The 24,756-nt window shown below is 43.1% G+C and overlaps 1 protein-coding gene across 1 annotated transcript; it reads left to right on the top strand.

The window, feature by feature from the left end:
• The first annotated feature begins 5,297 nt into the window (after nucleotides 1-5,297).
• Nucleotides 5,298-24,088, top strand: Ngdn (neuroguidin). Its single transcript, XM_042686479.1, has 12 exons — nucleotides 5,298-5,303; nucleotides 14,199-14,210; nucleotides 14,499-14,558; nucleotides 15,241-15,312; nucleotides 21,022-21,159; nucleotides 21,387-21,471; nucleotides 21,556-21,608; nucleotides 21,826-21,949; nucleotides 22,039-22,207; nucleotides 23,152-23,308; nucleotides 23,428-23,485; nucleotides 23,937-24,088. Exons 2-12 carry the CDS (start codon nucleotides 14,199-14,201, stop codon nucleotides 23,954-23,956), a joined length of 948 nt encoding a protein of 315 aa, XP_042542413.1. The 5' UTR covers nucleotides 5,298-5,303; the 3' UTR covers nucleotides 23,957-24,088.
• Nucleotides 24,089-24,756: the final 668 nt, after the last annotated feature.

Genomic DNA, 24,756 nt, shown 5'->3' with positions numbered 1-24,756 from the left:
AAGAACCTGTGGGATATTTTGGTGTCTGGATTAAAAACCTCGCATATCTCTCCCTCTCTCCCTTATCCGCTTTCAGTTAGGGAAATACCACTAGCTTCTGTTCCTTCACCAGAGGAACTCTGCTCTGTTCACAAGCTGACCCTAGGATAGTATCCTGGGACTGCCAGGCTCAGACCAGTACAGGTAATGGAGAATAATGGCTGGAAAAGAAAGGTAAATCACTCAGGATCCAAGAGGCTGAGTCCCCTTTCCAAGGAGAGAAGGAATTCTGCACCCCATTCTATTCATCAGTGGCTCCTTTCCCTTAAATTAAGAAAGCCTCTCTGGGACAGGTACTGGTAGCTCACACCTGTAATAATACTAGCTATTTGGGAGGCTGAGGATCAAAATTTGAAACCAACTCAAGCAGAAAAATCTGGGAGATTCTTATCTCCAATTGGCCAGCAAAAACCTGAAAGTGGAGATGCAGCTCAAGTACAGTGCTAGCCTCAATTATAAAAGCTAAGAGACAGGGCTGGGAATGCGGCTTAGTGGTAGAGTGCTTGCTTAGCATGTATGAAGGAAGCCCTGGGTTCAATTCCTCAGCACCACATAAACAGAAAAAGTCGGAAATGGCACTGTAGCTCAAGTGGTTGAGTGCTAGCCTTGAGCAAAAAGAAGCTCAGAGACAGTGCCCAGGCCCTGAGTTCATGCCTCAGGACTGGAAAAAATAAAATAAAAAATAAATAGATAAGTCTTAAAAAAAAAAAAAAAAAAAGCTAAGAGACAGAACCCAGTACCCACCCCCACCAGAGAGAGAGAGAGAGAAGCCTACAGAAAATAGAGATAGCCACTCAAAAGCCAAGGAGATAGAGAAAAGGGAAGTTTCCTAGAAGTCATTAGAAGTATTTCAAGAGGAGCAGGTGGCCAATGGTGTCAGATTCCAAAGAAAGACCAAGTATCAGGAAGATAGAGAAGAGAATGTGGGTAATCTTGGAGCAAGCAGCTTCTAGAGAGTTTCAGGTCAAAGCTAAGCTGTTAATTAAGAAAAGGAAGTATGGAATTAAGCTGAGTGGAAATGAGTTAAAAAAAATGACTAGGCAGTGGGTGTGTACCATGCATTTGAGAAGTTTGGAGGCAGAATGAAAGAGATTAGACAACTACCAAAAGGGAAGCTGGCCGTGGAGCTCTGTTTTGTTTGGTTTTGTGGAGGGAAAGTGGATGGATCTGGAGTTTGAACTCAGGGTTAACAAACAAACAAACTTGAGTTACAGCTCCATTTAAAGATTTTTTAGTATTTAGTTGGATACAAGATTCTCACGAGCCAGGTGCTCCAGCAGTTCAAAGCTAGCTGGGGTATGAAAGTCTGTGAGACTCTTACCTCCAATTAATCATCAGAAAACCAGAAGTGGAGCTGTGGCTCAAAGTGGTAGAATGCTAGCCTTGAGAAAAATAGCTCAGGGACAGCACCTAGGCCCTGAATTCAAACCCCACGAAAGATAGGAAGAGAGAGAGAGAGAGAGAGAGAGAGAGAGAGAGAGAGAGAGAGAGAGAGAGAGAGAGAGGTTTTGTTTTTTTGGTTTTTTTTTTTTTGCCAGTTGTGGGGCCTGAACTCTGGACCTGGGCACTGTCCCTCAGCTCTTCAGCTCAAGGCTAGTGCTCTACCACTTGAGCCACAGCACCACTTCCAGCTTTTTCTGCTTATGTGGTGCTGAGGAATCGAACCCAGGGCCTCACGCATGCAAGGCAAGCACTCTACCACTGAGCCACCTTCCTAGCCCTAGAGAGAGTCTTATAGGATTTCCTGCCCCTGCTTCAGCTGGCTTTGAACTGTAATCCTAAAGTCTCAGCCTCCTGAGTAGCTAGGATTACAGGTATTAGCCACCAGTGCCAGCTTTGGGTTGTTTTTAAGATAGAGCAATTCTGAGCTTGTAATGGATGATAAAAGATGTCCTTGTTTTTTACATTTTCTGGTTCTGTTTTCTTTCTTCCATTTCTCTTTCTGGAAGTCTAAAGGGTGGTTTGGGAATACCTGGTAGGAACCTGGGGTTCCTACCGCTGTAAGGTAGACTTGCAGGCCAGGGGCTTGCCTGGCTCCCTACTCATCCATCTCTAGCTTCACCTGCAGGGACCAGAGCTTGCTGCAGCCACAGCCTTCAATCTTTGGTCCTCATTTATCACCTGAGAGGAGTCTCAGATTCCTAAGGTCTCTAGTATGAGGTCTAAAGTCAGGCTGGAGGGCAGAGAGTATAACCAGTTCTAAGAAGTACACAGATTGTAGGGGTGTGTGTGTGTGTGTGTGTGTGTGTGTGTGTGTGTGTGTGTGTGTGTGTGTTAGTAGTGGGGCTTGAACTCAGGGTCTAGGCACATTGTCTCTTAGTTTTTCTACTCATGACTAGTGCTCTAGCATGTCTGAGCCACAATTGCCCTTCCTGCTTTTGGGGTAGTTAATTGGAGATAAGAGTCTCATGGATTTTCCTGCTCTGGCTGGCTTCAAATTATGATCTTCAGATCTCAACCTGAGTAACTAGAATATGAGGTGTGAGCCACCAGCACCTAGTGAGTAGCCAACCCTAGGGAGAGATCTGGAATATAAATTATGTCTGGTAACTCAGTCTTCTACCTGCTGATACCTCACTGTTTGTATTTTTATCCTAGAAAGATGAAGTTCCTGGTTTGAAAGTATGTGAGACTCTATAGGTCTAACCCATAACCTGGGCTGGGGACAACTTCCTAGTCTCTGGGTGGCAGGACTCTTGCTGGGATTTCCAAGAGGTTGGTAGAATGTTGATTTTTCTCTGATGTTCCTTTGATGCCAAGGGGCATGGAGCTTCCCTGCCTCTAGTGTTTAAACCCTGCCTCCATAGACAACTATCATTCCAGCTCTTCACTACATGTATCCAGAACTGTCCACAAAAACTAGAACCTGGTTAGTCAACAAACACACATATTATGCAGGCTCTTCTGGGTGCCATGCAAGTGAGGGTAGAGAGCCACCTCCTGGTCTGAGACCCTCAAAGTCATTTGAAGCTGAGGGTCCTTGGGGACTGCTGCTGCTGTCCTCATAGGGAGCCTTTCAGAATTCGTGGACAGCCGGGTGCTGGTGGCTCACACCAGTTATCCTAGCTACTCTGGAGGCTGAACACTGAGGATGGAGGTTTGAAGCCAGCCAGAGCAAACAAGTCTGTGAGATTCATGTCCAGTTAACAACTGAAAATCCAGAGATGGAGCTGAGGGTAGCCTTGAGTGAAAAAGCTAAGGGACAGGGCCAAGGCTCTCAGTTTAAGCCCCAAATGGACACGGAAAGAAGGAAAGAAGGAAAGAAAGAAGGAGGCTGGGAAGGTGGCTCAGTGGTAGAGCGCTTGCCTTGCAAGCCTGAGGCCCTGGGTTCGATTCTTCAGCACCATATAAGCAAAAAGAAAAAAGCCGGAAGTTTCGCTGTGGCTCAAGTGGTAGAGCTCTAGCCTTGAGCTGAAGAGCTGAGGGCCAGCGCCCAGACCCAGAGTTCAGGCCCCACGACCGGACCCCAAAAAAAAAAAAAAAGAAAGAAAGAAAAGAAAGAAAGGGAGAGAAAGAAGGAAGGAAGGAAGGAAGGAAGGAAGGAAGGAAGGAAGGAAGGAAGGAAGGGAGGAAGGAGAAAAAGAAAAAAAAGATTAGTGGGCAGCCTGAGGGCCACAAGACCTTCTGGCTTGTGGCCAGATGAAGGACAGAGAGCTGGGCAAACTTTGTGAAGTCTGAAGGGACTCGTGTGGGTGTCTTCCCCATCCGCAGTAAAATATGAAGGGCCTTTGTCAAAGGGCTCTGATTTTACTAGGTTAAAAGAGCAGGAAATAGGAAGGGAGCTGGAGGGTGCAGTGGCTGGCTTGTTGGGCGTGAAGGGTCAGGAAGAGGTCCCTTGGGAACCTGAAAGAGAGGAGGATGAGGAGGTCTACAGAGTAGCAAGGGTAGGACTGGCAGAGCAAGGTCTCACTGTGGGATCAAAGGCAGTGGTTTGAATAGACCCAGACAACAGAAAGGGTATCAGAGCTCCAGATGTATTGTAGGGGAGGTGACCTTGCCCAAGGGCAGAGCTTCATGATGGAGAGAAGCCATAGTAGGGGGCACAGATTCCAACCAGGCCTCCCCGTGCTGGGCCCCTGGTCTTGGAGATTACAGTCTTGGCTGCCAAGAGCTGCTCCATGGGGGTGGAGTGAAACAAAGCAAAGGCCCTTTTGTGGTGCTGGGATCCTAAGAATAGCTATGGCTAAGCTCCAGGAGGTGCCTCCTACAGCCTGCCATGTCCCAGGACTTGTTCTCAGAAGTGTTCCTATGCCTGGTGTCTATGATGCTGATAGCTAGTTGTTGGGGGAGGAGAGGTCAGCAGGCCACTGTTCCCCTTCTCAGCCTCTGCTACCTGTTTGTCCAGCTCAGATGTGAAAGAATGCAGTCACAAAGACAGGAAAACGTGTGCACAACACTGGCTCAAGTGTGTTAGTACTGGGGAGAGACCAAGGCCACAAGCCTGGAAAGCAAATCTGAAGCCTGAAACTGAAGATAGTAAGAGGTGGGACAAAGAATATCACATGTAGGGCTGGGAAGGTGGCTCAGTGGTAGAGCGCTTGCCTTGCATGCATGAGGTCCTGGGTTCGATTCCTCAGCACCACATAAGCAGAAAAAAAAGCTGGAAGTGGCGCTGTGGCTCAAGTGGTAGAGCGCTAGCCTTGAGCTGAAGAGCTGAGGGACAGCGCCCAGGCCCAGAGTTCAGGCCCCATGACCGGACCCCCCCCCCCAAAAAAAAAAAAAAGAATATCACATGTGGCAGGACTTGTGGGAAATGGTGGAAGAAAGTGAATTAAGGCAGAGAAGTACAGAAGTGGATGCAGGCCACCAGAACACGGGGTGTGGGGGGCAGGAAAGGATAGGGAATATTCAGAAAGGACAGGGAGAAAGTGAGGAAACAGAGAGGAGTTGACATCAGGGAGTGGATAAAGGAAAAATTGGTGGCAAGAGGCACCAAACTCCTACAGCCATACAGGGCAGAGAGGGTAGCACATCTCTTGGAAGAGCCTGGAAAAAGGCTCTTGAACACCATGTGAGATAACAATGCAATTCAAATCCTTCCCTAATCTCTCCTCCTATTATTAGCCCTGAGTCCGCTCAGTGGAGAGGCCGCAGGTCCCTGGGCCCTGTCCTTTCCCCCCATGCCCTTGGCTAGAATTAGACTGTCATGCCTGTGTGCTCATCTGCTAAGGGTGGCCCTTCTGGTTTCTGGGCAATGTCACCAGACAAGAGCAAGGAGAGGTGGGGGGAAGGACATGGAAGGTCACTGGACACCTCTTGTAGATGTAGCAGCATCCAGGTATGAAGAAGGGTACAGATAGGCCAAGGCCTATGGTCAAACTTTTCAGGTTCATAAAATAAGCCAGGTTCTGCTAGCTCATACCTGTAATCCTAGCCACTCAGGAGGCTGAGATCTGAGGATGAAAGTTTGAAGCCAGCCCAGGCAGATTAAATTGAAAGACTCTTATCTCCAATTAACCAGTCAAAAGCCAGAAATGAAGGTATGGCTCAACTGGTAGAATGCCAGCCTTCCTTAATCCCACCCCACCTGACCCCCCCCCCATAAAAAGTAAAATAAAATAATGTGATAACAAGGTACAGAGTGACATTAGTTAACATGTGTAAAAATAACTGAAAAGCTGAGCAATTCAGTAGAAGGGAAGGGAAGGGGAAGGAGAAAGAAAGGGAAGACTTCCGGGACAGATAAGCTTGGAGGTGGGTCTTGAACCTTAGAACCTTGAGGATCCACATTCACTATTGTTGGCCAACGCTGTGAGTATTCTGGATAAGGAAGACCTAGAGATGGTAATACCCTGTTCTCTTGTGGCCCAGCCTCTGGGGACAAGGTCGCCATAAATTTAAGCAAGGCTCCTGTGTTCCCTAAGTAGGGTGGAGTCTATTTCTATTTCTATTTCTTTCTTGATCAGTTTGTTCCTTTTGTTTTTCCCTAGGCCTCCCTCTTGCCTTCTGTTTCCCTAAATTCAGTCTCCCTAAATTCATTTTTCTTTTTCTATCCCATTTTTAAAAAATGTTACTGGGGCGTGACCTCAGAGCCTGCACTCTGTCCATTAACTTTTTCACTCAAGGTTGGCACTCTACTACTTGAAAAACTTCCATCTCATGGACTTTTCTGCCTGGGCTGGCTTTGAACTGTGATCCTCAAATCTCAGCTTCCTGAGTAGCTAGGATTACAAGTGCGAACTACCAATGCCAAGCTGTCCAATGTTTTGATTTTTTTAATGACCTAAAGCTATCGTGCATATTTTTATCTTGAGCTCTTTGACTGTGACAAATCTACATAAAATAAATGCATGATGAATAATGTACCAAACAGAGTGAGCAGCTGCTGTTCCTCTGATGGCTCCAATTGCTCTTGCAGGAAAGGACATAGATGAGATTCCTCAGAGCTTATTCAGGGAGAGGGAGAAGAATGAATGTAGCTTGCTTTCTTTCTCTCTCTTTGTCCTCCTCTTTCCTTCTCTCTAAATCTTCCTCCCTCATCCTTTCCTTTCTTCCTCCTTCCTTTGTTCCTTCTCTACTTTTCATCAAATCATTTAAAAATTCAAACAACAAAAGATAAAAACAAGTAGAGGCCTTTTTAATCTCATCCCAGAAGTGACTATAGCTAATAATTGAAATGCATCTATCTTGTTAGTTTTTTACGTGTGCACATAGAATACACGTTGGGATTTTAAAAGAAAAAATATTGAGTGATAATTTGGGTTTTTATGGCATTTTTATTCCAAGGGGATCTCTTCAAGTGACCTGAATTTGAACAGATGCCAGAAAATCCAGAGATTCAATAGTAAGCAACTTTCAAAAAAGAACAAAAAATGGGCTGGGAAGGTGGCTCAGTGGTAGAGCGCTTGCCTCGCATGCATGAGGCCCTGGGTTCGATTCCTTAGCACTACATAAGCAAAAAAGAAAAAAGCTGGAAGTGGCTCTGTCGCTCAAGTGGTAGAGCACTAGCCTTGAGCTGAAGAGCTGAGGGACAGCGCCCAGGCCCAGAGTTCAGGCTCCATGACCAGCAAAAAAAAAGAACAAAAGGGTTGCAGCATGGCACAAGGGATAGATTTTCTGCCTAGCAAGCTCAAGGCCATGAGTTCAAAGTCTACTACTGCAAAAAAAAAAAAAAAAAAGGTAGCAAGACCCTATATCAAAAACAAGATGGGCACAATGGTGGCACACACTTGTGACCCAACTACTTTGGTGACACAGGTGGGAAGATTGCAGTCAGAGGCTGACTTGGATAAAAGCATGAAACTTGCTGGGTTCCACTTGCTCAAGACTGTAATTCTATCTATTCAGGAGGCAGAGGTTTGAGGTTTGGAATTCAAGCAATCCAAGCAGAAATGTTCATAAGACTCTGAATTACAATTAACCACCAAAAAGCTAGTAGTGGAGCTGTGGTTCAAGTGGTAGAGCGCCAGCCTTTAGTGAAAAGACTAAAGGCCAGCTTCCAAGCCCCGAGTACCAGCATATAAAACAAAACCAAAACAAAACACCCCCCTGCATAAGACCAGAGCTGAAAAACAAGCTAATAGCAAAATGACTTGAGAGGTCTGATTCGAATAGTAGAGCACTTACTTGCTTAGAACTTCAAGGCCCTGACTTCAATCCCTAGTGCCACCAAAATACTACTACGACTACTACTACTACTAATAATAATTAGTAGTAGTATAATTATTATTATAAATGAATCAAAGAGGCCAAAATGGATAAGAAGATGCCAGCAATACCTTTTTTTTTTTTTTTTTCCTGAATCAGCCCTTGTTCCTGTTTGTGGAAAAAGACTTTCTTTAGCCAGGCACTAGTGGTTTATGCCTGAGACCTGAGGATTGCAGCTCAAAGCCAGCCCTGGCAGGAAATTCTGTGAGACTTTTATCTCCGATTAACCACCAGAAAACTAGAAGTGGAGCTTTGGTTCAAAGTGGCAGAGCACTAGCCTCGAGTAAAAGAGCTTAGGGACAGCACCCAGGTCCTGAGTTTAAGCCCCAAGACCAAAAAAAAAAAAAAAAGAGTTCTTTTATGACTGTAATATTGATATAACAATATATGACCATTTCTTTGGCAAAAATCAATTCTGAAATATTCTTTTCACACTCAAAAATTTATCTGATCATTGTTATCTTTGTAACTTATTGCAAAGGTCACACATTTGTACCTGTCCTTTGTTATGGAACTTCTGAAGTGGCCTTTAGCCAAAAGCCAATCAAAAGTTCTGAGTAAGATCCTAATATAGTCACTGACTCCAAAGCAGCCCTGGAGCTGACAGCTGGTGCATCATGGGTGGCTGGATTCCTGATGTGACAGCACGAGACCAGAAACATCAGTAGCAGCCTGCTGTCTGTGTCCTCCTGCTCAGTGTGCCTACCCACTGCATGTCCCACACTGAGCCAGTATTAGCTCCTCTGATCTCTGTATCTTCCCAGAGATCCATTCTATGCTCTGGCCAATCCAAGGGAACAAGGCAGGATGGGAAAAAAGAAAAAGAGAAATATAAAACCATTACCATGAATCCTGAAAGATCTATAAGGGCCTGAGATACAGAATAATTCAGTTGTGTAAGCAGGAAGTGGAGGACTGAGGGTGGGAGGAAATCAAGAGATTGAAGGTAAGGAGGCCTGGCTTCTCTTTCTCTGGGCAGTGCTGGGGATCATAGGGAGGAGAGCATGAAGTAGCTGACTCTCAGTCCCCATGTCCTCCTCTCCTCACAATTGCAGGGCTAGTCTTGCAAGTCATTAGCCCCCTGTCAGGCCCAAGAAAGAGAGATCTAGTAGCCTCTGGTGCACACTTGGGAGTCTCAACTCAAGCTACCCATACCAGTGCACCCTAGTTGTGGAAATCCAGCTTCTATCTTGTTCCTAAGGTTTTACTTATCCTATACCACAGTCTGGTAACTGAGTCCTCTTCCAGAGGCCGTTGGTAAACTTCTTAGTACTTATGGCTCCTGTCTACTTCTCATAGATTAGAGTTTTCTCCTAAGCCCTAGCATGGAAGCCTGTTTCCTGCTCATAGAAGCACAGCATATACTAAGCCTATGAAAATAGATTTGGGAATCAAACAGATCTGAATTAAAAAATCCTGGCTCCTACCTGGTTCACATCTGTAATCCTAACAACTCAGGAGGCTGAGATTGAAGGATCTGAGGCAGAAAAGTTTTCAAGATTTATATCTCCGGGGCTGGGAAGGTGGCTCAGTGGTAGAGCGCTTGCCTTGCATGCTCGAGGTCCTGGGTTCGATTCCTCAGCACCACATAAGCAAAAAAGAAAAAAGCTGGAAGTGGCGCTGTGGCTTAAGTGGTAGAGCGCTAGCCTTGAGCTGAAATGCTGAGGGACAGTGCCCAGGCCCAGAGTTCAGGCCCCACGACCGGACCCCCCCCCCAAAAAAAAAAAAAGATTTATAGCTCCAATTAACCAGCAAAAATCTGAAAGTTGAAGGTGTGGCTCAAGTGGTAGAGCACCAGTCTTGAAAAAACTAAAGGAGAGTGCCTTGGCCCTGAGTTCAAGCTCTGGAACTAGAGCATGCACCCCCACATACATACAACACAGACATAAATCCTAGTTCCTCCCATGAAACAGCTATGTGACCTAGGTGGGTTACTTAAATTCTGAGGAAAAGAGAAAATAAAAGTACAGTACAGCTGGGCACTGGTGGCTCATGCCTTTAATCCTTGCTCTCAAGAGGCTGAGATCTAAAGATCATGGTTGGAAGCCAGCCCATGTAAGAAGTTACCTCCAACAAACTTCCAAAAAAAAAAAAAAAGTGGGAAGTGGAGCTGTGGCTCATGTGGTAGGGTACAGATTTGAGCAAAAAACTTAGGGATAGTGTCCAGGCCCTGAGTTCAAGCCCCGGGACTGGCATGTGTACACATACAAAGAGTACAGTACAGTATATACAGTCTTAGAACTCAAAGCACTGTCTATAGACTGGCAGCATAGCTTCAACTTGTTAGAAATGCGGTAGCTAGGCCTACTGAAACATTGTCAAAAAAGACCTCCTAGTGACATAGTATATACTAAAGTTTTAGGGGCATTCATATGGAATGAACGAGCAGCTGTGGAACCAGGAAGATCTTGCTTTGTCCTTATCTGTAAAACATGGAAAGAAATGCTTATGTTGAGGATATATACATCATTATAGGCAGAGACAAACAACTAATAGTGAATAGTAAATAAGGAGTACTAATGACTATTATTACTACTACTTACTGGGTTAGCTTTACAAACCTATTCTGTTATCTTCTATTAGAACACCTTCTTAAATGTGACTGCTTTACTAATGGGCTTCTTCTGTTCTACTACCAGGCTGGTTTAGTCTTCCAATCTCAGCAAGGATCTACCCATCTCAGGTCCCAGCTGCTTCCACGCTGATTGTTAATAGACATGACAAAGGCTAATAGGAACATCCCTCACCATACCTAAGAAATTCATTCCACCAATATTGACCAAGTACCAGTTTTGTGGAAGGCCCACTCAGACTCTGTTTTAAAAAGCTGGACAATAGCTGGGCGCTGGTGGCTCACGCCTGTAATCCTAGCTACTCAGGAGGCTGAGATCTGAGGATCGTGGTTCAAAGCCAGTCCAGGTAGGAAAGTCTGTGAAACTCTTATCTCCAATAAACACTCAGAAAACCAGAAGTGGTGCTGTAGCTCAAGTGGTAGAGCACTAACCTTGAGCTGAAGAGCTGAGGGACAGCATGCAGGCCCAGAGTTCAAGCCCCATGACTGACAAAAAAAACAAAAGCTGGACAATAAAAATATTTGATGGATTGCTACTGATTTTTGAACTCAGGGCTTCATACATACCCCTCTCTTGAACCATTTTTGCTGATTATGATGATGATGATGATGAGATGATGATGATGATGATGATGATGATGATGATGTGTGTGTGTGTGTGTGTGTGTGTGTGTGTGTGTGTGTGCGCTGGTCCTGGGGCTTGAACTTAAGACACTGTCCCTGAGCTTTTTGCTCAAGGCTGTGCTCTACCACTTGAGCCACTTCCAGCTTTTTGCTGGTTAAGTGGAGATAAGAGTCTCATGGACTCTTCTTCCCCAAGCTGGCTTTGAACTTTGATCCTCAGATCTTAGCCTCCTAGGTAGCTAGGATTATAGGTGTGAGCTACTACTGTTCCCTGGCTTGCTCTGATTGTTTGGAATAAGGTCTTGCATTTTGTCTGGACTGGACAAACTTAAACAGGATCTGAGCTTGTAAATTTTTTTTGTGTGTGGTATTGTTTTTGAGAAAAGGACTCACTATGTAGTCTAGACTGGCCTCAAATCTGCCTGTCTCTGCCTTCTGAGTGCTGGGATTACAAGCATGTGCCCCAGCCTGAAATGGTAATTTTTATTTATCAAATGACTTAGATTTTTGTACTAAAAGGAAACCAAACTAGATGTGGTAGCACCTAGAAGAATCTATTACTATGGTTACAGAAAGTTTAACAGAAAATTGGAGGAAAATGCTAAAAAGAATTTTTTTTAAAAACTGGGAAATCAGGGTTTCATGCTTATTAGGCATTTTTTCCAGTCCCTTTTTGTATTTATTATTTTTGAGGCAAGATCTCTATGCCTGGTTTGGTATGGGTTGAGATACTCCTACTTGTACTTTCTTGTATCTCTGGGAATGACAGACAACTGTGCCCAGTCATGTGCTTTCCTTGTAGCTGGGATAACAAGAGTATATCACTATGCCCAGCCATTGGTTGAGATGGAGTTTTGTGAAGTTTTATTGTTGTGAATTAGTCTGAAACAATAATCCCTTGATTGTTGACTTCCCAAGTAGCTAGGATTACAGGCTTGAGCCACCAGGTCTGTTTGCTAAAAGGATTTTTTTTTTTTGGCCAGTCCTGGGCTTAAATGGCCTGGATGCTGTCCCTGAGCTCCTTTTGCTCAAGGCTAGTCAAAGCGCCACTTGCAGCTTTTTCTGTAATTGGAGATGAGTCTGCCTGGGCTGGCTTCAAACCATGGTCCTCAGCTCTCAGCCTCCTCAGTAGCTAGGATTAGAGGCCACTGGCACCAAGTACAAGTACTTTTCTTTAGCTTTAGCTGAACTATGCAACATAGGAAACACTGCCCAATAAATACTTTAGGGGTTGCAAATGACTTCCAAATTTATAGAGAAATGCTGCCAATTTATGACTTCTCCAAAAAGCAAATTCATGGCATAATTTTTTCAAGACATGAAAATTATAATTTCTGTCAAAAATGGATAGAGCTCCAGTAAAGTTAGGTTAAAAGCATAAATTTATTGAATTAAAAAAAAAAAGAACTGGGGCTGGGAAGCTGGCTCAGTGGTAGAGCGCTTGCCTTGCATGCATGAGGTCCTGGGTTCGATTCCTCAATACCACATAAGCAAAAAGAAAAATTCCTCAATACCACATAAGCAAAAAGAAAAAAGCCGGAAGTGGTGCGTGGCTCAAGTGGTAGCCTGCTAGCCTTATGCTGAAGAGCTGAGGGACAGTGCCCAGGCCCAGAGTTCAGGCCCCACGACTGGAACACCCCCCCCCCCCCCAAAAAAAAGAACTTTAGCCAGGTGCTAGTGGTTTATACCTATAATCCTAGCTACTCAGAAGACTGAGATTTGAGGACTCAGATTAGAAGCCAACCTGGGCAAGAAAGTCCTCTGAGACTCTAATTGCCAATAAATTACTCAGAAAAAGCCAAAAGTGGAGCTGTGGTTCAAGTGGTAGAGCGCTAGCCTTGAGCAAAAGAATCTCAGGAACTGAGCCCAGGCCCTGAATTCAAGCTCCAGGACCAGCACCAAAAATAAATAAATTTAAAAATCAAAACAAACAAACAAAAAAAGCCCTGATGTTCCCTTTTCTTTTTTTTTTTGTCGGTTGTGGGGCTTGAACTCTGGGCGCTGTCCCTCAGCTCTTCAGCTCAAGGTAAATATTCTACCACTTGAGCCCCAGCGCCACTTCCAATTTCCTCGTGGTTTATTGGAGGTCTCACAGACTTTCCTGCCCGGGGTGGCTTTGACCATTATCCTCAGATCTTAGCCTCCTGAGTAGCTAGGATTACAGGCATGAGTCGCGGTGTCCGGTTTTGATGATTCTCTTATTGCTTATCCTACCACATAAAAATTGGCTCAGGGACAGTGCCCAGGCCCTGAGTTCAAGCCACACTACCAGCACATTAAAAAAAAAAAAAGCTACTTGTTAATTGACTAGGTGGGAAGGGTTGTAATGTAAGGGGGCTATTTTTTTTTCCTTACTACATGAAGATAGCTCCTAATCATATTTGATTTCCAAGCCACTGTGGGAGAAATCTGAAACACTATCTGCCTTTTAGTGTTTTATTTCCTAATGCAATTGATGGGAACAGTATTCAACTGGCTTTACAAGCGTAGAAGAGAGTGAGCTGACACGTTTGATGTGAGCTGACAGTGAGAGTGAGCTGACAGTATGATGGGAATATCAGAAATATGTACAACCTAGGTTTAAACCAAGTTTTGCCCGAACCTGCGGCACAGGTGAGGCCACCTGAAACCCCCAAGCTGACAGGAGTCGGGGTGGGCGAGCTGCGGCGGCCAGCCCACAGAAGTCGGTGTCCTCCCAACCAGCCTCTAAATCTGGATCTGGGCTTCTCACACCCAGTTCTCCTATTCACGGATCAGAAACCGAAAGACCTGGCCAAGATCACACAAGGACTGTCACAGACCAATCCCAGGCTTGAAGGTGCCGCGGGCAATGGCGGCTCCGCAACGTGGCCGCAACACGAAGAAACGGACGTCCGTCACCTAGCGGTGGATTGGGGCACTGCAGGAAAATAGCGAGGCGGGGGTGGGGTGGGTGGTGGGTGGAACAACTGGCACGGACTGCGGCATTCGGGAGCCAATAAGCTCTCACGTTGCTCAGTTAACTCCCCTTTCCCAATTGGGCCTTCTGACTGTGAATCAACCATCTGATCGCTCTTATTGGTTTCGCGTCAATCCTTCTCCGCCGTCCAAGACTATCATTTCCTCATTACATTGCCTCCTAAGCCAGACGAATTTAACCAATTCCTTTATTCCATTGGCCAAATGAGGACCCGCCTCCCTTCCATCCTGTTCGGGGCGGAAGTGAATGAGCCGTGAATCCTATTGGCTTAAATTTGCCAGCGGTAGCTGTCTATCAAATCTATCACGTCTTTGGCGCTCAGGAAATACGAAACCGGAAGGTGCATCAGTTGTAAAGATGGCGGCGCCGGTGAGTGTAATGTGGTTTCTTCCCCTCGCGGCTAGTATGCATATTTTCTTTCCTTACAGCGATTCGAGAGAAATTACTGGCATTAGGAAAGGGCGGTGATGGACAATTTGCTCAGCGCTGTGATCTCCACTCCGTGGAGTTAGGGCTGCTTTCTGGTAACCCCGGAGGCTGGCTTTTGAGAGGAAGCCGCTGGGGGTTGGAAGGAGATTTGGGAGCTTTTTGCCCAACATCTTCCGCTGCTCATCGCCTTCATTGAAGACTGACTTTCCTATCTTCTCCTTTATGTAGGGGGTTCTGGAATCAGATGTTCCAAGTGCAGTGACACTTTTGAAAAGCCTCCAGGAGCAGGTAAGTAATGCCCTCTCCTTTGGAATAGACTTTATATGCCTTTATATGCCTCACTGCTAGACTTTTAGTGGTATCGGGTACTGTAAGTGTAAAACCATTCTAAGTAATTGATTTTGCTCCCCGGTAAGTGCAGAAAACTTATAAAGAAACCAGTCACCAGTTCTTAGAAGGAAAACAGTGCTGTGCATTTTGAGTGCCCACATTTATATATTTCAGTGTATTGTAGGTTCAATCTGTATAAAGTCACAGCCCTTTCATGAACACTGTTCATTCTTCTTCCCAGTGGTTTGGTGAAAGTGTTTCTCCTCTGTCTCTGTTTCTCCTCTCCCTTCCTGCTCCCTCCCCCAGGTTTGGGCAGAATTGTAGTTTTGTTTACCTCTTGAACTGTCAGAAACTATTCCTCCTGTAGTTTCTCAGAACTGAATAAAGTCATTACCCTTTAGTGACAATGTGTCAGATAATTTTTAGGTGGCATCGTTTAGCCCTTTCCTTCATAGTTTACAGATAGGACTTGATTTGGCTTAGTCGGCTATTTTCTGCTGTTGTTTTTAAACCTGAATATTTTAAAATTTGTTTTATTTTAATGGTACTGAGGCTTGAACTCAGGGCTGTATCCTTGCTGGGCAAGTGCTCAACTACTTCACCCATGCCTTCCGCTTTTTTTTTTCCTTTCTAATCTCAGGTGATGGCTGTAACTGCACAAGTACAAACACTAACAAAAAAAGTTCAAGGTGGAGCCTATCCTACAGAGAAGGTAATGTGTATTTGAAGAATATTTCTTGACATTGTGTTCTCCGTAGTTCTTTCATCATAGACTTATTATGTATTGTGTCCAAAGTGCTAGAGCTTTATAGATAAGTAGAGCATAGTTTCTGTGCTGGAGTTGAGTGGAGAGACAGATAAAAGTAATAGCTTTGGGAAGCAACAGTCACCTTAAAGAGTCATGAAGAATGCTATGCCAGGCATGGAGTGAGGTTAGGTGCCAGAGCTGCAGAGGGAGTCATGTTCTATGACTTCTCAGAGGAGTAACAGGGTTTTGAAGACTAAATAGGAGCCAGAGGTGTAAAAGAAACTGCATGTGAAAAGTTACAGAGTCAGAAAACATCATGATGATGTTCTGAGGAAGGAGGTTAAGTAGTTTTTGTGATGAATGTGTAAAAGCCATAGGAAGTTAGACTGGAAAACTAAAATGTGATAAACCTTATAGACTACCCCTTAAGGAGTTATTATTGTGTTTATCTAATCTAAGGCATGCTAGAGCATACTATTTATTTTTATACAGTAATTCCTTCTTACCTGCAGTTTCACTGATTGCATTACCTGACATTAATTAGTCTGAAAACACAAGTGGTAAATTTTAGACATACTTCACACATACCAAATAACTTACCAAATAATTTGTATTCTATGATTATTCTGTTATTAGTTATTGTTACTAATCTCTTACTGTCCTAGATATATAAATTAAAATTTATTTATTTATTTTTTGGTCGGTCATGGGGCTTGAACTCTGGGCTTGGGCGCTGTCCCTGCACTCTTCAGCTCAAGGTGAGCACTCTACTGCTTGAGCCACAGCACCACTTCCGGTTTTCTAGTTGTTTATTGGAGATAAGAGTCTCATCCTGCCTGGGCTGGCTTTGAACCGCAATCCTCAGATCTCAGCCTCTTGAGTAGCTAGGATTACAGGCGTGAGCCACCAGCGCCGGGCATAAATTAAAATTTATAATTGGTATGTATGCATTGAAAGAAACATAGCATGTATAGAAATTGATTCTGTCATCATTGCAGGCATTCACTGGGAGTTTTGGAATGTGTCTGTTACGTATAAGGGAAAGGGATTACCCTGTTACGAAAAATGCTGTTGCTGGGCAAGTTTCTTGCCAGCCCTGGCAAGAAGCTCAGTGACACTCATCTCCAGTAAACTACCATAAAACCAGAAGTGGTGCTGTGGCTCAAGTGGTAGAATGCTTGCCTTGAGCTGAAGAGCTGAGGGTCAGTGCCCAGAGTTCAAGCCCCACAACTGACAAAAAAGAAAAAGGAAAGAAAAGTGCTGTTTATTTGTGACATTGTGCTAAGTTGTCTCTGACTAAAAGATACAATCCAGTTTCAGAGATGTTGGTTATGAAAATGATGCATCTTAGATAACGTTTAAACAACATTCTCATAAGTAAATAAAATAGGGAATTCAGTAATCTTTCACTTTTGTTCTTATTGCATATGTTTATTTTTTCTGTTCAGTTTGTTTTTCTCATATTGTAATCCAGTTTGAATTGACAATGCCCAAGATGTCAGAAAGCATACTTATCTGTCTGTGTACTGGCCATGGTACTTTGATCCATTTCAGTGTTTGGCTTCTAGAATGCTTATTGGATCACTGAGTAGATCCTTGGTATATGTAGGTGTTTGTTCCAAGGAGATGGCTGCTAAGGACAGACAATTTAGTGCTTGAGATGCGTAGAGTTCAATACTCTAAAATTAACCAAATTTACCTATATTGTAAGTACAGTAGGCTTGAGTATTTATAACTTGAAACCACATGGATTTAGACTATATTAGTGTCACAAAAATTACTGTTCTAGGGGCTGGGAAGGTGGCTCAGTGGTAGAGTGCTTGCCTTGCATGCATGAGGGCCTGGGTTCAATTCCTCAGCACCACATAAGCAAAAAGAAAAAAGCCGGAAGTGGCGCTGTGGCTCAAGTGGTAGAGTGCTAGCCTTGAGCTGAAGAGCTGAGGGACAGCGCCCAGGCCCAGAGTTCAGACCCCACGACTGGACCGCCCCCCCCCAAAAAAAAATTACTGTTCTACACATTAATACTATTCACTGAAAACTAGATCTTATTTCATGCTCTTTATCTCACATGCTGTGGATGCTCAATTAATTTTTCCCATAGTGCCATCCAACTTTCACTAAAGACCTGTCACCTTTCAACAAATCTCAGATTTTTATTTCATCACTGGAGTTATGAATATTACAAACCTTTTTGGGCTTTTACGGATTACTATACCTTGCCTTGCTTTCGGCCATTATTTGCATTATGGGGGGCATATTTTCACAGAATTAAGGGCAAGGACACACTCAACAGATCACACAACAACTTATTTGCTTTTTAAAAGTATTTTAGTTTTTTCATTATCTTTAATCGTGCAGAAAAGTTAACCATTCAACACAAAAGTTTATAAATACAGTGCTTCTTGATCTATATTACCCCTTTTGTCATTCTTCCCTATACCTCTGAACCCTCCCATTCCCTCAGTTTTCTTAATTTTGTAAGATTTAATTTTATGACTCTGTTCTTCTCCCCTACCATACACACCGCTTCTCTCTTTGTCTTCTTCTCTCCCCTTGTCGTCCCCTCTCTTTTGAGTACCTGATATTCATTTTTGGACTGTGAGTTAGCCTTTCTAAGGAATTAAACCATTTGAATTCTTACCTGAAAATATCATGTTTTGGTTAATACATTTGTGCACACTTGCAACACATAGTACTTTAAACACAACTGATGATGTGGGACTGAAAATTTCTCTGTATCAACTAATGTGTGTAATGGACCTGCTGTGATCTTTTTGACTGCTGTTTGCAGTAAAAATACACGTACATATATTGTGTGTTTCATCATTGAATTAACTTTTCTTTTATGACCAATGACTTTGACAAGATACTTTTCAGGTTACAAGTACTTTCGTATATCTTATTTGTGACAGTTATTCTTTAGGGCTGGAAAGAAATAAACATGTTTTACATATGAGAAGACTGATTCAGTCTTTGACTATCAAATGTGTAGTTTAGAATTGAAAGTCAACTTGATAGTCTTTAAATCCATCCTTCAGTCACACTAGGGCTGATACAAGAGCCAAATGTTGGTGTCAAGATACACAGGCTTAAGTGTTTAAGTAAAACTGAGTTAAACCCCTATTACTACTTTTGTGCCAGTACTGGGGCTTGGACTCAGGTCTTCCATGATTTTATCACTCAAGACTGGCATTCTATCCCTAGAGCATTTCCAAGCTTTTTGCTGATTAATTGGAAATGAGAATTTCATGAATTTTTCTGTCTGGGCTTCAGACCTAAATCCTCAGATTTCACCTTCCTGAGTAACTAGGGTTACAGATATTAGCCATTGGCGCCCAGAGCTCTTTGCCGAAGTGTAGGTTTTCCCAGTGTGTGTGGTCAGTTTCATTTTGTGTAGTCACAAAACTCATTTGTTAACTGTACCTTAAGTCATTCCTACATGCACTATTTTATATAAAAAAATACTGGGGCTGAGAATGTAGCTTAGTGGTAGAATGCTTGCCTATCCTTCAGGAAGCCCTTAATACCTTAATACCACATAAGCAGAAAAAGCTGGAAAAAAGCTGTGGCTCCAGTAGAATGCTAGCCTTGAGCAAGAAGCTCAGGGACTGTGCCCAGGCCCTGAGTTCAAGCCCCAGGACTAGCCAAAAAACAAGCAAACTAAAAACACCACAAAAAACTAACTTAACTGGGCGCTAGTGGCTCACACCTGTAATCCTAGCTACTTAGGAGGTTGGGTATCATCATCAAAAGGATCATGATTCAAAGCCAGCCTGAGTAGGAAAGCCTGGGGGACTACCCTCCCCCCCAAAAAAAAGCCAGAAGTAGTGCTATGGTTCAAGTGGTAGAGTGCTAGCCTCAAGCTACAAAGCTCAGGAACAGCACCCAGGCCCTGAGTTCAAACCCCAGGACACACACACACACAGTTACACACACACAGTTACACACACACACACACACACACACACACACACACACACACACACACACACACACACACACACACACACACACACACAGAGTTAACTTGTGCCGGGTGCTGGTGGCTCACACCTGTAATCCTAGCACTTAGGAGGCTGAAATCTGAGGATCATGGTTCAGAGCCAGCCTGGGTAGAAAGTCCATGAGACTTATCTCCAATAAACCACTCAGAAAACCAGAAGTGGCCCTGTGACTCCAGTGGTGGAACGCTACCTTTGAACTGAAGAGCTGAGGGACAGCGCCCAGGCCCAGGCCCCATGATCAACAACAACAAAAATGTTGTAAGACGTTTGCTTGATTTTCTGCCTATCAATACAAAGCAGAATTTTGTGGGGTCTTCTGGGGTTTTTATTTTTATTTTTTTGAGGTTATGAGATAGAACCTTGCATATGAAAGACAAGCTACCAGTAAGATACGCTGCAAGTCCTCTATTACAATTTCAGTTTTGTAAAATTTGAAACTTATATAAAAGCACTGTTTTCAACAGTCAACATTTGTGGAGCCTTTTAATTATGAGTAAAGTATTTTGTTGTGAAAACTTTCTTGGTATAGGTACTCTATTTCTTCCCTGTCCTTGACTCACTCCAACAGGTTAGTAGTTACTTGTGTGCTGTCACCCAGACATTTCCCTATGAATATAAAACTGTGTGTTATAATTCAAACCATATTATAGATACTTTCTACAGTTTTTGCTGACATGGATTTTAATTCTATTTCAGTGTATGTATATATACATAAACTGCTTGTTTATACCTATTCATATAATTGCATCATATAGGGATAAAATCAATGTTATTTTGATTAACTTAAAACTTGGCAGTATATGGACTTTTTTTTTTGTTATAATTTGGGAGTGAACAGTGCGTTGAAGCTAGAAATCCTACTGTAAACCTGTACCAGGACAATTCTTAACAAAGAATTATCTAGCCTTAGATATCAGTAGCTCTGAGCTTGAGAAACTTTGTTATAGTTTTTATGGGAGGGATACTTTATTGATTTCCTTGCTTTCACTATCTTCTAATAATTCTCTAAGCTTTACTTCTCTGTGTTAGCATAATTTTCTCTTCTGACTATTTTGGATATAGCTACTTCTTGAGACTATACTAGTCTCCTCTTATCCATGGGGGATACATTTCAAGACACCTCTCCAGTGAATGCTTGAATTGCACATAATACCATAGCTTGTGTATGTTCTCTTTTCCTGTATCATATGCAGTTAAATCTGTCCTTCCATGCTCTATGCCCTAGTGCCTTATTTTCATCGCTGCTCTTGCATATTGGGGCCATTATTAAGTGTAGTAAGAGTTAGTTGAGTGGTTTCTAGATGCCTATGAGGTGACTTAATAGGCAAGTAGCATACTCTTTGTGGGTACACTAGAAAAAGGCTACTAAGTATCTCAGGTGGAATGGGTAAGATGGCATAGGGTTTCATCACACTACACAGAGCAGTGTACAATTTTAAATATGAATTGGTTATCTCAGTAACTTTACATTTAGTATTTTTGACCTGCAGTTGATTATAGGTAACTGAAACTTCAGAAAGCAAGACTGTAAGTAAGGAGGGATACTGTACTTAAGGTTTATGTAGACTGATGGGGAAAACTTGAATTTAAGAAAACATCCTGTTTATATGCCTCCTGGATTCTTTGGCTAAAACTGAATCTATGTCTCCTATTGTTTTGCTTAACTCAGGGTCTTAGCTTCTTAGAAGTAAAAGACCAGCTGCTGCTCATGTACCTTATGGATCTGAGCCATCTCATCCTTGACAAAGCCTCTGGAGTATCTCTTCAGGGACACGCTGCAGTTTTGAGACTGGTGGAGATCCGCACGGTAAGAGCCTTTTGGTGTCCTGGAGCTCTAGTTTTTAGATCCTGGTCTCTAGGTATCACACAGTAGATTTCATCTGAGTGTATATACTCATGTTTAAATAAGAAAAACAAGTGGAAAAGAGTATTTTTTTCTCTTCTTTGGGTTTCTTTGGTGTATGTTTTATACAGGGACTGGTGTATCCTTGATTTGGGAAAGGTAAATAATCTTACTCAATTGCCATATTATAGGTTTTGGAAAAACTTCGACCCTTGGACCAAAAACTAAAGTATCAGATTGACAAACTGGTCAAGACAGCAGTGACAGGCAGTCTTAGTAAGTAGGAAGCACACATTATAAAGTTGTGGTATCATCATAAAGTTTCAAATCTTATAAAATGTCTTGGGTTTTGTATTTCAGGTGAGAATGACCCACTTCGTTTTAAGCCCCATCCTACCAATATGATGAGCAAGGTAAGGGTTGCATTATCCTGCTTTTCCTGAATGATCCTGGATCTTCTATATTCTTTTGTGACCTTATTTTCCAGCTTATGCCTTAGAATGTTTTAGTATGAGACTTGCCTTTCTCCCTTTTACTTGCCTTCTCATCTCCTCAGGGTATCACAGCTTTGGGTTATCTTTGTATTTTTCTTAGAAGTTCCTAAATTTATAGACTTCTTTTTTTCTGTAGTTGAGTTCTGAGGATGAAGAGGATGATGAAACAGAGGCTGGCCAGTCTGAGGCTTCAGGGAAGAAAACTGCAAAAGGAGCATCTAAGAAATACGTTCCACCACGCTTGGTCCCAGTACATTATGGTATGCCTGCTGCCCTCTCAGTGGGTGTTGGGTGGTTCTTTTCCTTTTCTCTGTTCTGGACTAACCCTTTTGGATTTTTTATCACGTAGATGAAACAGAGGCTGAGCGGGAGAAAAAGCGCCTGGAACGAGCCAAGAGGCGGGCATTGAGTAGCTCTGTCATTCGTGAACTCAAGGAGCAGTACTCAGATGCTCCAGAAGAAATCCGTGACACTCGTCATCCACATGTCACTCGCCAGAGTCAGGAGGACCAGCACAGGTCTGAGCTCTTGCAGTTAGAAATTATTTTCACTATATAGAATCTTCCCTACACTTTGAATTAGTATGATTAAATCTGGTCCTAAGAAAACTAACTTTATATAGGAAGTGGAGTGAAAAACTGGAGTTTGAAGTACAGAATAAGAATGAGAAAAAAAGTTACTCTTGTTCCCTCCATCTGTTTAAGCTGTAGTAAATTGTGGAGGAGAATATATTCACTTCCACATAGTAGGGCTTTAGTTGTCTATATCTCATTAGCACTACTTTCCCTTGTGCAGAAGACAGTAAAGGCAGGATGGTTTTTTTTGAGGGGAGAGTGTCTTCTATCCACACACACCCCTCCCATGCTAGTTGTGGGGTGTTGAACTTAAGGTCTGGGCACTGTCACTGAGCTTTTTTCTTCAAGTCTACCACTTGAGCCACAGCTCCACTTCTGGCTTTTTTTTAGTGGTTAATTGGAGATGAGTTCTCACAGACTTTTCTACCGTAGGCTAGCTTTGAACCACGATCTTCTGAACTCAGCTTCCTGAGTAGCTAGGATTACAGTTGTAAGCCACTGGCACCTGTCTAAGGCAGTTTTTTGTTTTGTTGTTTTTTGTAATGGCACTGAGGTTGGAGAATGCAAGTTAAAAAATGACTCCAACTTAAATTCAGATTAATTAACTTTACTCAGGTTCTGAGTAGATCCCCATTGAGGGGATCTACTTTGTAGATGCGGATGGGCCATGGGTTCATCTTTAGGATGAAAGTAATTCTAGCATAGAGAACATTTCACTGAGGTAGCCTGCAACTGAGAATTCCACACATCTTTACTTAATACTGTGTTGATCTATGAAAAATCTTGAGACATCTGAACAAGTATGAATAAATAACATGGCCCAGGTTCTGGCTTAAAGCTTCCTGTCACAATTATGTGAGCTGCTAGAAACTGTCTTTTTCTGACAGGATTAACTATGAGGAGAGCATGATGGTGCGCTTAAGTGTCAGTAAGCGAGAGAAAGGACGACGAAAACGAGCAAGTGTTATGAGCTCACAGCTTCATTCCCTCACGCACTTCAGTGACATCAGTGCATTGACGGGAGGAACTACTCATCTTGATGAGGTAAGGCTAAGATGCAGTGGTAGGTAACTGTCATGTTTTCAGCCAGATGTATGTGGGGCTTAGTACCAGGAGAATTGGCAAATGCACTGCTATTCCTTCACTTCTCCATCTGTCTCCAGGATCAGAATCCTATTAAGAAGCGGAAGAAGTTACCTAAGAAAGGTCGGAAGAAAAAAGGTCAGTGAACCTCTAGGACTTAAGTGATCAAGTGCAACGTAGAAGTTTGATTTGAAATGCTACCTCTCAGAATTTGCCATCTTGGGTCTCATTAATCCCCGAAGTATCTCTCCCATAATGAGCATTATTGTCTGTAGGTGGGCTTTTTATCTTTCTTTTTATCTAAGCAGGACATCAGCATTATTCACAGAAGGGATATCTAGATTTCATCTCCAAGGTCTCGCAACACCTGTTCATTCTTCCTTAACTGGAATTAAAGTATTACCCAAAGGAACCATTATCCCATTTCAGTTTCATTCCTACTTCTAGTCTTTAATCCTGGGAAGATAATTGAGAGAGGACTACCTTAGCAACCTACCTTGTCAAGCCCTTCTCTAGATAAGCCCTATTTTCCTGTCATTCAGCTTTTCTAACTTTCCTTTGCCTCATTCTTGGTTTCCCTTCCTTTCAGGTTTCAGAAGGCGGCGGTGATTATGGGTGTCCATATTTATGTATCTTTTTGTCAACCTGGGATACTTCTAATTTTACTGTATGTAGGTTTTTCCTTGGAATGTTTGCTTTGGACATTTGGAAAGATTTTTTTACTAATAAAATTGATTTTACTTAAGAACTAAAACCCCCTTTGTACATGTATTGTATGACTGGAATTGCTGAGTTTGTGGAGTATTTTTGGTGAATGAGTATGGAAAGGGAAAGATGATTTTTTTCTTTTATTTTAGAAGTTTGTCTTTGTAAAGTTTTCATTGGTAATATATATTCTCTAGAAATTGGAGATTGGCTATTTATTAAGAAACATTGAGAGATTAGAGTAGACCAGTCAATTGTTCCAACCCACATTGCCCCAACTTTCTATATAGAGTTGTTACACAATACTAATAGGTGGATTTTAAGTTTTATGACTGTATGTAGCCTGGCCACCAGGTGGCAGTAGTGCCTGACTATAAACAAATACAAGAGAAACTTTCTTCATCAGAACCTTTCTGCATCTCTGCTTCTCAGAATGTTCACCTTCCTTCCTTTCCCTTCTCCCTCTTCCCTCCCTTCCCTTCCCCTCCCTTCCCTTCCCTTCCCTTCCCTTCCCTTCCCTTCCCTTCCCTTCCCTTCCCTTCCCTTCCCTTCCCTTCCCTCCCCTTCCCTCCCCTCCCCTCCCCTCCCCTCCCCTCCCCTCCCCTCCCTTCCCCTCCCCTTCCCCTCCCCTCCCCTTCCCTCCCCTCCCTTCCCTCTCTCCTTCCCTCCCTTCCTTCCTTCCTCTCTCTTTCTTTTCTTCTTCC

Source organism: Dipodomys spectabilis, unplaced genomic scaffold (genome assembly GCF_019054845.1).
Source record: "Dipodomys spectabilis isolate Male_0828 unplaced genomic scaffold, ASM1905484v1 ptg000097l, whole genome shotgun sequence".
Lineage (NCBI taxonomy): Eukaryota > Metazoa > Chordata > Mammalia > Rodentia > Heteromyidae > Dipodomys > Dipodomys spectabilis.
The sequence above is the reverse complement of the archived record's forward strand: the minus strand, read 5'-3'. Positions and strand labels throughout refer to the sequence as shown.